This window comes from Clinocottus analis, unplaced genomic scaffold, assembly GCF_023055335.1.
Source record: "Clinocottus analis isolate CAN_PGR_092001 unplaced genomic scaffold, fCliAna1.0.p SCAF_16, whole genome shotgun sequence".
Classification (NCBI taxonomy): Eukaryota; Metazoa; Chordata; class Actinopteri; order Perciformes; family Cottidae; genus Clinocottus; species Clinocottus analis.
Window position 1 is genome coordinate 9,926,929 of NW_027175887.1, and position 13,092 is coordinate 9,940,020.

At 39.0% G+C, this 13,092-nt stretch overlaps 2 protein-coding genes across 2 annotated transcripts; both read right to left on the reverse strand.

The window, feature by feature from the left end:
* Positions 1-614: 614 nt before the first annotated feature.
* On the reverse strand, positions 615-4,844 carry LOC137787247 (cytochrome P450 2K1-like). The gene is made up of 9 exons (XM_068579584.1): positions 4,635-4,844; positions 3,436-3,598; positions 3,126-3,275; positions 2,728-2,888; positions 2,153-2,332; positions 1,924-2,065; positions 1,319-1,503; positions 901-1,042; positions 615-802 (listed from the first exon to the last, which is right to left on the reverse strand). The coding sequence occupies exons 1-9, from the start codon at positions 4,842-4,844 to the stop codon at positions 615-617; spliced, it is 1,521 nt and encodes a 506-aa protein (XP_068435685.1).
* A 2,631-nt stretch (positions 4,845-7,475) lies between these two features.
* Positions 7,476-11,832, reverse strand: LOC137787248 (cytochrome P450 2K1-like). Its single transcript, XM_068579585.1, has 9 exons — positions 11,623-11,832; positions 10,439-10,601; positions 10,128-10,277; positions 9,730-9,890; positions 9,155-9,334; positions 8,927-9,068; positions 8,322-8,506; positions 7,903-8,044; positions 7,476-7,804 (listed from the first exon to the last, which is right to left on the reverse strand). Exons 1-9 carry the CDS (start codon positions 11,830-11,832, stop codon positions 7,617-7,619), a joined length of 1,521 nt encoding a protein of 506 aa, XP_068435686.1. The 3' UTR covers positions 7,476-7,616.
* Between the last annotated feature and the right edge of the window lie 1,260 nt (positions 11,833-13,092).

Sequence of the window (13,092 nt, forward strand, 5' to 3'; positions counted from 1 at the left end):
AAACAGCAGGCACATAATGTACAAGTTAGGAACCAGAAACCTTGTTTACTGCTTTGTCCTCAGGAGACAAAATCAAAGCAGCACATATAGGCCTCAATTCATTATGGTCAGATGAGGCAGCTGCCGTGTATTGGAACAGTTTGGTTTATTAAAGTAAGATTAAGTGAGTATACACGTCTGTGCTTCTATGATTGTCAACAGTGTGTTGCAGAAGCAGCTGCTGTCGACAAGTGCGCAACAAATAAAGTCTGTGATTGTATATTTATTTATTTATTTTGCAGGGACAATGCACACAAATCAACAGTAATACTGTAAGTGAACCAGTTAACCAGATTTTTTTTATGCAGCCTGAAATTATAAACTTTTCAATAACACAATGCAACTAAGATTTGTCGATAGAGAGACATAAGAGAAAAGTGGACCTACAGTGAGAAAATAAGCTAAAAGGGAAAAATGTAGTGTATTTGTGAAAAACAATTAAATTCTAAATAGAACATACAATACAATATCCTGCTATAACTTTGTGATTCAGTTTAAGCCAGTAGAGAAGGCTTAGCTGGCCCTGACGGCCAACCACTGAGTTACAGTATAACGCCGTAATTCAGCTCTCTTCCTCATTGGCGACTGACGGCACACAGCTCATGAGGTGAAGGGGGGAGGACGAAACCCAGAGCCGGTGTGAGATCCAGGTCCTCCTCTTTAACTCCTGGTGGAGGAGTGAAACGGAAGCTCTGGAGGAGGGAGGTGAAGAAGAGGAACAGCTCCATCCTCGCCAAACTCTCACCCAGACACGCCCTGCGCCCTGCAAGGACGAAGAGATTTACAAAAAGTTAAACTGGATCACACTGTCAAAATTCTCTGTAATCCCTAAAATACAAAATCCTGACAGAGTTGTTGTACCTGCAGAAAAGGCCATGAAGGCCTCTCTCCTGATAAATTTACCCTCCCTATCCAGGAAGTGGGAGGGATTAAAGGAGTTTGGGCTTTCCCATTCGCTCGGATCATGAAGGACAGAAGTAAGAAGAGGAAACACAGTCGTCCCCTGGAGGCAAAAGGACAGAGAGCAAGGTGTGTAAAGTCTCAGAATGGAAGCACTTTTTTACCTTTTCAGAAGTTGAGGAACATTTTATTGTTATTATTATGAGTTAGCGATTGTTTCATCTATTGTACCATTTTATCAGTGTGTACATTTGATCTTTGTTGGTCTTCTTTCGTGGAACTTTGTTACATTGCTTTTGCTTTGTCTAAACACTTTTGTCAAAAGGTTCTATATGAATAAAGTTATTATTTTCAGTAGAAAATGATGAACGTGAGCAACCTTTTTGATGAAGAAGCCCTGGAAGGTGACGTCTTGGCTGGTTTTGTGAGGAATGGACATGGGGACAATGTTGGCCAGTCTCTGTATCTCATGGATTACAGCATCAGTGTACGGCATGTTCTTCCGGTCCTCTACCTGGACCTCACGGCTTCCTATGACCCTGTTCAGCTCCTCCTGGACCTGGGCTGGACTCACATGTTGACACATGATGAATATTCTAAAGGGCGATATACACTCTTGCAACTACAACTGCGGCTGGCCACGTAGTTGGATCGACGGACTCATTTTGGTTTATAGTTCTCGTGCCATTTCCATACACCAGAACAGTAGGTGGCGCAACGACGTAGAGTCGACCTGCACAGCGACGTCCACCGATATCTCCCTTCGGGAATTTACCGCCATCTGCTTGTCCTTATAATCCGTCAAAGACGAGTTATATAAATGTATATATTTTCGGACCACGTCAGCTAAATGTTCTTCAATCGAAAATCAAACCACTACAAAACAATCTATAGGTTATTTTGAACTTTTGTCAAGTAGGCTATTTAAGGGCATCTCCGAATGGAAAAATAAATGCACACTAAGAGTCTCAGCCCCGTCTTTACCTTGTATAAGTGGATATTTAGCCATAAGCAGCAAACCCCATCTCAGTGTAGTCGCTGTCGTATCAGTACCAGCTGAAAACAGGTTGTTCACTGTGCATATCAAGTTCTTCTCATGGTAGTGAGTCTCCTTAACACACGACTCCTAATAGAAAAAAGACCCCACATATCATGAAATATACATAACATTAGCTCTTTTTGATGAATGAAAACGGCTAAAATGTTGTCTTACTTCCTCCTTCTGCTTCCGGATCAGAAAACAGTCGATAAGCCCCCTGCAGTGGTGAGGGTCCAGGGTCTCTTTCAGATGCAGGCTTAATTCTTTGATATCTCCGACAGCCATTGCAACATTTTTTAATAACAGCTGTCGTTTTTGTACCCATCTGACCAGCCTGGGAAACATGTTGTAAAGCTGTGCCGTGACAGTGAAAGCAGCAAAGATTAGTGAAGACAATGGACACCAAACAACGACCCACAAATAATCAGCAAAATACCTCCAGTTTACATCCATTTTTAGTTTGACAACACTTTCTTGTATTGTTTGGATGCTTAAGTTGGACCCACTGCCCAGTATGTAAAGACATGAATTCTGTTTACCCAAGCCGTAATCAAAAAACTGAAAGAACGAGTCTAAATCTTGTGAAAGGGTCATCAAACACTCAGCCTTCTGTTGGACCAAAGAGATGTATATGAATCTACTGCTATAAAATGCTCATTTTTCATTCTGCACAACCTTTCACAATTTTGGTAGCGGCCATTGCTTGTGTGCAATCCCCTTCAAAATCAAAAAAAAGAAAAGAAACTCACCTGGATTGATACAGAGCCTGTAATGCGCACGTTTTCGGTGGCTCTTCTCACCATGTTTTTGAATCGGGGGTCGTTGTATTCAAACCTGCTGCCGTACACAATAGCGGAGATGATATTGGATGTTGCATGATTTATTGGGATTGCTGTATTAAATGGATTCCCTGTGAAATGGCAGTGACGAATAAAGAAATTATGAAGATGTAAGAGCAAAAGTAAAAGTGCCGTCTTTTACTGTTAAAGCAAACATCACCATAACTGACACTGGCCACAAAAGAAGTTAAATATTGGGCATGATTTGAGAACAGCGTACCACAAGAGGTGTCCTGATATGCAAAATAACAAACCCTTGATGTTTTGTGTAGAACACGTTGTCCCACTTGTATGTTTTATCACCATACCTTTGTAACTTTCAAACACTTTTATCAGATGGTGGCATTCCTCCAAGGTTTTATTCTCTGAGAGTCTTTTGCCCATTCCAAAGTCTTTGAGGGTGCTGAGGGCGAAACGTCGCATCTCTTTCCATGATTCTCCATTTGCAAACAGAATTCCTATCAAGCATGACATGCACGTTGCATTGAATCTGTACTCGTCATGTGGATATCATGAGATACAACACTCATCAGTGATCAAACATTATTTGTGATATTCATGCTGTGCTAAAAAAAAAGGTAAACACACTGTATATCAAAGAGTAAAAGTAGATCATACCATGACCTTGATTCAAATCATAAAAGATGGGGGAGATGTCTCTGTCTCCAAACTCCTCTGCATAACTGACCAGAGCCTTTTTGACTGTCTTGTAGCCAGCCAGGACCACCACTTTATTGGTTCCAAAGGAGACTGTAAACACTGACCCATACTTCTTTGAAAGCTGTGAAAAGAAAAAAATATATCACACACACGTATGTGTGTGTGTACATTATATATATATATATATATATATATATATATATATATATATATATATATATATATATATATATATATATATATATATATATCACATAGCAGTCAGGCTTCGTAGGTCCTGTCGTTGGATGCGATTTGTATTATATCAGCTAATCCTCATCTTCCACAACGTTAACAGGCTACATGCAGTAGCACCCATTCAGCTATGGCTGCAATAAGTTTGTTCTTCTTTGTGGTGCCCACGTGTTTCTGTCCAAAGTCATCCATTCGTGTCTGGCTATGACGAGGGGCGCAGAGTTAGCATCAGCTGTGTGGTATCGAGTGGTATTTCAGACTGGACAGCTACGATGATAGCTCAGTTCACAATGACAAATGGCACATGTTACTTTGGTCTTGTCAAGGGAACCGTCTGAGAACTTTCTGAAAGTAAACTTTCCATTCATTAGCATCTCATCATTTATTTTGCCATATCGCGCTCACCATTCATTTATTTCAAACCGTAACGTTAACCGAGCTTTCAAGCCCAAACGGCGTGCCACATACTGTTGCGCCACATCCAGCGTTGGAAAATTAAAAGGTGGTAATGCCGTTAATAAAATTGATAACATTAATATTGGTTTGCGTTAACGCCGTTAATAACGCGCTAATATGACAGCACTAATATATATACACAAAGACACATACACAAACAACTGTATACCTCAAATTTTCTTGATTATTGAATTTTCTTAAATGTAATGTCTTGCGCAGCCATTTTATTCGATTTTGGATGTATATTGAGTATTTTTCAAACTTTATGTGGTTATGTTTACTCTAATAATAGGTAATGCCCATTTCATAATTTAAACTTTTTTTACCTCATGAGTATGACTTTCTATCTCTAAATTTAGACTTTCTTATCTTATAATTATGGCTTTGTCTCAATCCGTGTAAATACATTTCTTATGACAAAAGCACTTTAAAATATATAACACAAATAATTTGTTGTAAGATCTCACCTTCCACAGGGAAACGTCGAGCTTCTTGAGATCCAGCTGCAACAGGTTGCCAATCAGGGGAAAAGGCCTCGGACCTGGAGGCGCCTTCCCAACCTCCTGGGAGGTGAATGTATTGGAGACGAGATAAAAAACAAGCAGGAAAGCAACAGCCCCTAACAAAGTAGTGGGACTCAAGCCGAGGTAAACAACAAAATCCTCCAAAAGAGACATTTGTTCTGCTGTTCAGGTTCACCTTCGACTAAGCCTTGCAGTTAATGCACGAGCTCGACCGACCAACTGACAAAGCCCTGCGATAGGCTCCCATTAGCGGCTTCCATTGTCTGTTTCTGTGCCAGTGGTGAGCAGAGGGGGGAGGGGCGGGAGTTTAAAGTAACCTGCTTGCTACACCTGACAAAACATAATACCATGTGCAATCACGTTTGTTAAAACAATGCAAATAAAGTTATATATGTGCAAAAAATAACTAATATTTGGCAAAAAAAAGATTACTAAGAAAACCGGTTGGATCCCTGTTTTCTCCTCATAGTTTTATATTAGTTCCGATCTGTAGTCTACTTGTAGTTTACAGATTACGTTTGGATTTATTTATGTGATTATAAATATACATTCATGTATAAATGTGTGTGTAGCTGCATCATTTGTTGTTTTTATGTGTTCCTGTGAAATACATTACTACTGGTTTTGATACGTGTTATATAAATGCAATTTTTCTATTATCAACCAGACAAGATATGTTTTTAGATTAAACTTGAGACTAATAGTCAACAATCAAGCGTTAAGTATTGCAACTACACATCGCCGGCGATCGATTCTGCGCAGAACTGGTTCATCTCGAACGAGCCTAATGTTAATCATCTTCCCGCCCACCTGGGCCCTATTGCCTTTCGTCAATAACACATATCAAATGACAAGAAAGCAGAGCAGAAGAACCAGTTTGGCTAAACCTTCCAGTATCACACAGATTTTTAATTGAGCCTCTGTTTGTGGTTTTGCATTCCTGGTGCTTGGATAGGTTGAACACAACATTAATTTGGACATTATATAAAATACAATTACAATACAATCTGAAGTTAAACTACTGTACTGTTTTTGATTGAAAAAGGGTTGAAACATAATATTACCAAATACTAATGTTACGAATCTAAGACTATATTGAGGCCTTATACAAATCGTGTCCTTCTTGTTAAAGCATCGATTTTGTACAACAGGCCATGAAGTCAGGTTACTCGAGGTGAAATCAACAGGTTTGCGCAAAGAGTGGGAAAGTCCCATTTCACAAAAGGGCAAGCGCAAGAGAATCTGCAACTCAAGGGCAACTAGAAAGAGCATTTCCTGCAGAAAATGCATTTGAATGTAAAAAGCTGAAGCTTATAGCTGAAATATTTGAAAAAAAAAATAGCTGAATATAGCTGAACATAGTGGAATATAGCTGAAGAGCTAAATATATTTCAAAATGAAAGAATACCTGAATATATATGAAAAAAGCTGAAAATAATTATATAGCTGAATATATATGAAATAGGTGAATATATATAAATATAGTTGAAAATAGCAGAATAGATGAATATATGAAGAAATAGCAAATAATTACTGAAAATATAGAAAAGGCAAAATACCTGCTGAAAAGTGTTACAGTTCAAAATCATTTAACTGAACTGTTGAAAATCCTTGTCGTTTAAATGGAAAAAAAAGGAAAACTGCATCATCTAAATCAGGGCTGTCAAACATACGGCTCGGCCCAGGGTGTCCAGTCCGACAGAAGAATGAATATATATATATATATATATATATATATATATATATATATATATATATATATATATATATATATATATATATATATATATATACATATATATATATATATATATATACATACATATATATATATATATATATATATATATATATATATATATATATATATATATATATATATATATATATAAAGCATCCATTTTGTACAACAGGCCATAAAGTCAGGCTACTCAAGGGGAAATCAACAGGTTTGCACAAAGAGTGGGAAAGTCCATTCACAAAGGGCAAGTGCTAGAGAATCTGCAACTCAAGGGCAACGGGACCAGCCACAAGATATAGAGTGAGAGCGTCAGGTGTGGGGCTTCCCTCCTTGATAGTTCAGATAAGCAACATCTCCCCCTCCTTTGAAGTTTAATTGAGATGCAGTTCATAGTCTCATCCTCTTAGGTTAAATGAAGTTCAACGGCCTTCTCACTCGCCTCTCTGAGGTGAGGAACAGCTCATACCCGCCTCCCTTGTTAGTTTTGGTGAGATACAATTGTAGACTAAAAAATTGTAGCTTCGCTTGGCAGTTTTGAAATGATACTGCTGGATTACAAATTCAGCTTTGTTTGGCAGTTTTGAAAAGATACAATTCGTCGAGTAGATTGAATATTCCTGGAAAGAGTCGGGAGCCAAGAGGGGAGGATCTAACCCTGTGCTCCACCAAGGGGATCTCAAAGTCTAAACCAAGAGACAACCCCAACGTCTACTCTGCACCAATCACAATGCTCTTATAAATATTGTAACTTCTGCTAGAGAAGTCGTCTCTTTTCTCTTCTACACCCGGTAGTTGAGATATTGACCCGTGTAAACGTAGTAGTTTACTTTTGCAGTATCTTTGTAGAATAAATATCTGTGTTTAACTTTTACCATGACGTCCAGCCTCTCTTCTTCCTAAGACCAATGTGATCAGGAATCGATTCACATTGAACACTAATCTCTCATTTGTAAATTTTATTGGCTAGCCACATACAGTTACAGTATAATGCCAGAGCAACAGACGAAGATAGGAGCTGTGCAAAGAGAAAAGGTAAAAAGGTAAAAATATGTATTTGTGAAAAACTATTAAATTCTAAAATAGCTATAACTTTGTGATTCAGTTTAAGCCAGTAGAGAAGGCTTAGCTGGCCCTGACGGCCCACCACTGAGTTACAGTATAACGCCGTAATTCAGCTCGCTTCCTCATTGGCGACTGACGGCACACAGCTCATGAGGTGAAGGGGGGAGGACGAAACCCAGAGCCGGTGTGAGATCCAGGTCCTCCTCTTTAACTCCAGGTGGAGGAGTGAAACGGAAGCTCTGGAGGAGGGAGGTGAAGAAGAGGAACAGCTCCATCCTCGCCAAACTCTCACCCAGACACGCCCTGCGCCCTGCAAGGACGAAGAGATTTACAAAAAGTTAAACTGGATCACACTGTCAAAATTCTCTGTAATCCCTAAAATACAAAATCCTGACAGAGTTGTTGTACCTGCAGAAAAGGCCATGAAGGCCTCTCTCCTGATAAATTTACCCTCCCTATCCAGGAAGTGGGAGGGATTAAAGGAGTTTGGGCTTTCCCATTCGCTCGGATCATGAAGGACAGAAGTAAGAAGAGGAAACACAGTCGTCCCCTGGAAGCAAAAGGACAGAGAGCAAGGTGTGTAAAGTCTCAGAATGGAAGCACTTTTTTTACCTTTTCAGAAGTTGAGGAACATTTTATTGTTATTATTATGAGTTAGCGATTGTTTCATCTATTGTACCATTTTATCAGTGTGTACATTTGATCTTAGTTTGTCTTCTTTCGTGGAACTTTGTTACATTGCTTTTGCTTTGTCTAAACACTTTTGTCAAAAGGTTCTATATGAATAAAGTTATTATTTTCAGTAGAAAATGATGAACGTGAGCAACCTTTTTGATGAAGAAGCCCTGGAAGGTGACGTCTTGGCTGGTTTTGTGAGGAATGGACATGGGGACAATGTTGGCCAGTCTCTGTATCTCATGGATTACAGCATCAGTGTACGGCATGTTCTTCCGGTCCTCTACCTGGACCTCACGGCTTCCTATGACCCTGTTCAGCTCCTCCTGGACCTGGGCTGGACTCACATGTTGACACATGATGAATATTCTAAAGGGCGATATACACTCTTGCAACTACAACTGCGGCTGGCCACGTAGTTGGATCGACGGACTCATTTTGGTTTATAGTTCTCGTGCCATTTCCATACACCAGAACAGTAGGTGGCGCAACGACGTAGAGTCGACCTGCACAGCGACGTCCACCGATATCTCCCTTCGGGAATTTACCGCCATCTGCTTGTCCTTATAATCCGTCAAAGACGAGTTATATAAATGTATATATTTTCGGACCACGTCAGCTAAATGTTCTTCAATCGAAAATCAAACCACTACAAAACAATCTATAGGTTATTTTGAACTTTTGTCAAGTAGGCTATTTAAGGGCATCTCCGAATGGAAAAATAAATGCACACTAAGAGTCTCAGCCCCGTCTTTACCTTGTATAAGTGGATATTTAGCCATAAGCAGCAAACCCCATCTCAGTGTTGTCGCTGTCGTATCAGTACCAGCTGAAAACAGGTTGTTCACTGTGCATATCAAGTTCTTCTCATGGTAGTGAGTCTCCTTAACACACGACTCCTAATAGAAAAAAGACCCACATATCATGAAATATACATAACATTCGCTCTTTTTGATGGATGAAAACTGCTAAAATGTTGTCTTACTTCCTCCTTCTGCTTCCGGATCAGAAAACAGTCGATAAGCCCCCTGCAGTGGTGAGGGTCCAGGGTCTCTTTCAGATGCAGGCTTAATTCTTTGATATCTCCGACAGCCATTGCAACATTTTTTAATAACAGCTGTCGTTTTTGTACCCATCTGACCAGCCTGGGAAACATGTTGTAAAGCTGTGCCGTGACAGTGAAAGCAGCAAAGATTAGTGAAGACAATGGACACCAAACAACGACCCACAAATAATCAGCAAAATACCTCCAGTTTACATCCATTTTTAGTTTGACAACACTTTCTTGTATTGTTTGGATGCTTAAGTTGGACCCACTGCCCAGTATGTAAAGACATGAATTCTGTTTACCCAAGCCGTAATCAAAAAACTGAAAGAACGAGTCTAAATCTTGTGAAAGGGTCATCAAACACTCAGCCTTCTGTTGGACCAAAGAGATGTATATGAATCTACTGCTATAAAATGCTCATTTTTCATTCTGCACAACCTTTCACAATTTTGGTAGCGGCCATTGCTTGTGTGCAATCCCCTTCAAAATCAAAAAAAAGAAAAGAAACTCACCTGGATTGATACAGAGCCTGTAATGCGCACGTTTTCGGTGGCTCTTCTCACCATGTTTTTGAATCGGGGGTCGTTGTATTCAAACCTGCTGCCGTACACAATAGCGGAGATGATATTGGATGTTGCATGATTTATTGGGATTGCTGTATTAAATGGATTCCCTGTGAAATGGGAGTGACGAATAAAGAAATTATGAAGATGTAAGAGCAAAAGTAAAAGTGCCGTCTTTTACTGTTAAAGCAAACATCACCATAACTGACACTGGCCACAAAAGAAGTTAAATATTGGGCATGATTTGAGAACAGCGTACCACAAGAGGTGTCCTGATATGCAAAATAACAAACCCTTGATGTTTTGTGTAGAACACGTTGTCCCACTTGTATGTTTTATCACCATACCTTTGTAACTTTCAAACACTTTTATCAGATGGTGGCATTCCTCCAAGGTTTTATTCTCTGAGAGTCTTTTGCCCATTCCAAAGTCTTTGAGGGTGCTGAGGGCGAAACGTCGCATCTCTTTCCATGATTCTCCATTTGCAAACAGAATTCCTATCAAGCATGACATGCACGTTGCATTGAATCTGTACTCGTCACGTGGATATCATGAGATACAACACTCATCAGTGATCAAACATTATTTGTGATATTCATGCTGTGCTAAAAAAAAAAGGTAAACACACTGTATATCAAAGAGTAAAAGTAGATCATACCATGACCTTGATTCAAATCATAAAAGATGGGGGAGATGTCTCTGTCTCCAAACTCCTCTGCATAACTGACCAGAGCCTTTTTGACTGTCTTGTAGCCAGCCAGGACCACCACTTTATTGGTTCCAAAGGAGACTGTAAACACTGACCCATACTTCTTTGAAAGCTGTGAAAAGAAAAAAATATATCACACACACGTATGTGTGTGTGTACATACATATATATATATATATATATATATATATATATATATATATATATATATATATATATATATATATCACATAGCAGTCAGGCTTCGTAGGTCCTGTCGTTGGATGCGATTTGTATTATATCAGCTAATCCTCATCTTCCACAACGTTAACAGGCTGCATGCAGTAGCACCCATTCAGCTATGGCTGCAATAAGTTTGTTCTTCTTTGTGGTGCCCACGTGTTTCTGTCCGAAGTCATCCATTCGTGTCTGGCTATGACGAGGGGCGCAGAGTTAGCATCAGCTGTGTGGTATCGAGTGGTATTTCAGACTGGACAGCTACGATGATAGCTCAGTTCACAATGACAAATGGCACATGTTACTTTGGTCTTGTCAAGGGAACCGTCTGAGAACTTTCTGAAAGTAAACTTTCCATTCATTAGCATCTCATCATTTATTTTGCCATATCGCGCTCACCATTCATTTATTTCAAACCGTAACGTTAACCGAGCTTTCAAGCCCAAACGGCGTGCCACATACTGTTGCGCCACATCCAGCGTTGGAAAATTAAAAGGTGGTAATGCCGTTAATAAAATTGATAACATTAATATTGGTTTGCGTTAACGCCGTTAATAACGCGCTAATATGACAGCACTAATATATATACACAAAGACACATACACAAACAACTGTATACCTCAAATTTTCTTGATTATTGAATTTTCTTAAATGTAATATCTTGCGCAGCCATTTTATTCGATTTTGGATGTATATTGAGTATTTTTCAAACTTTATGTGGTTATGTTTACTCTAATAATAGGTAATGCCCATTTCATAATTTAAACTTTTTTTACCTCATGAGTATGACTTTCTATCTCATAATTTAGACTTTCTTATCTTATAATTATGGCTTTGTCTCAATCCGTGTAAATACATTTCTTATGACAAAAGCACTTTAAAATATATAACACAAATAATTTGTTGTAAGATCTCACCTCCCACAGGGAAACATCGAGCTTCTTGAGATCCAGCTGCAACAGGTTGCCAATCAGGGGAAAAGGCCTCGGACCTGGAGGCGCCTTCCCGACCTCCTGGGAGGTGAATGTATTGGAGACGAGATAAAAAACAAGCAGGAAAGCAACAGCCCCTAACAAAGTAGTGGGACTCAAGCCGAGGTAAACAACAAAATCCTCCAAAAGAGACATTTGTTCTGCTGTTCAGGTTCACCTTCGACTAAGCCTTGCAGTTAACGCACGATCAAAGCCCTGCGATAGGCTCCCATTAGCGGCTGCCAATCTCTGTTTCTGTGCCAGTGGTGAGCAGAGGGGGGAGGGGCGGGAGTTAAAGTAACCTGCTTGCTCCACCCGACAAAACATAATACCATGTGCAATCACGTTTGTTAAAACAATGCAATAAAGTTATATATGTGCAAAAAATAACTAATATTTGCACAAAAAAAAGATTACTAAGGAAACCGGTTGGATCCCTGTTTTCTCCTCATAGTTTCATGTTAGTTCTGATCTGTAGTCTACTTGTAGTTTACAGATTACGTTTGGATTTATTTATGTGATTATAAATATACATTCATGTATAAATGTGTGTGTAGCTGCATCATTTGTTGTTTTTATGTGTTCCTGTGAAAAACATTACTACTGGTTTTGATACGTGTTATATAAATGCAATTTTGTATTATCAACCAGGCAAGATATGTTTTTAGATTAAACTTGAGGCCTTATACAATTCGTATCGTTCTTGTTAAAGCATCCATTTTGTACAAAAGCCCATGAAGTCAGGTTACGCGAGGTGAAATCAACAGGTTTGGAAAGATACGATTGATCCAGTAGATTAAATATTCCTGGAAGGAGTCGAGAGCCAAGAGAGGAGGATCCACCCTTGTGGTCCACCAATGGGATCTCAAAGTCGAAATCAGGAGACACCCTCAACGTCTAGTCTCCACCAATCACAATGCTCTCATAAACATATACGCATATAACTATTGTAACGTCTGAAGTCGTCTCTTTTCTCTTCTACACCCGGTAGTTGAGAAATTGACCCGTGTACACGTACTTTTAAATAAAAAAATAAAAAAGTTAAAAAAAAAAAAAAAAAAAAGTGTTTTTTTTTTTTTATTTTTTTTTTAATTTTTTGCACATATATAACTTTATTTAAAATACTTTTGCAGTATCTTTGTCGAATAAATATCTGTGTTTAACTTTTTCCATGACGTCCAGCCTCTCTTCTTCCTCAGACCAACGTGATCAGGAATCGATTCACATTGAACACTAATCTCTCATCTGTAAAAAGAAAACATTTCCTTTTATTGGTTATCCAAAAATTTCAGTGGACTCTTGTTCATGATGGCCCCGTACATGTACATGTCGGGTTTCATGTCATTTTACTCAACAGTGTTTGTGTGTATGTGTAATGGAAGAGCATGGGGTTAGTTCAGGCTCATAATTGGCAAA

Bases quoted from the DNA above. Each gene is read 5' to 3' on its own strand.
- LOC137787248 (XM_068579585.1), bottom strand. From the start codon at position 11,832: ATGTCTCTTTTGGAGGATTTTGTTGTTTACCTCGGCTTGAGTCCCACT. The intron at 10,602-11,622 runs GTGAGATCTTAC...TTCTTTTCACAG, and splicing joins TCGATGTTTCCCTGTGGGAG to CTTTCAAAGAAGTATGGGTC. The intron at 9,069-9,154 runs GTAAGACAACAT...TTTTTCTATTAG, and splicing joins TCCGGAAGCAGAAGGAGGAA to GAGTCGTGTGTTAAGGAGAC.
- LOC137787247 (XM_068579584.1), bottom strand. From the start codon at position 4,844: ATGTCTCTTTTGGAGGATTTTGTTGTTTACCTCGGCTTGAGTCCCACT. The intron at 3,599-4,634 runs GTGAGATCTTAC...TTCTTTTCACAG, and splicing joins TCGACGTTTCCCTGTGGAAG to CTTTCAAAGAAGTATGGGTC. The intron at 2,066-2,152 runs GTAAGACAACAT...TTTTTCTATTAG, and splicing joins TCCGGAAGCAGAAGGAGGAA to GAGTCGTGTGTTAAGGAGAC.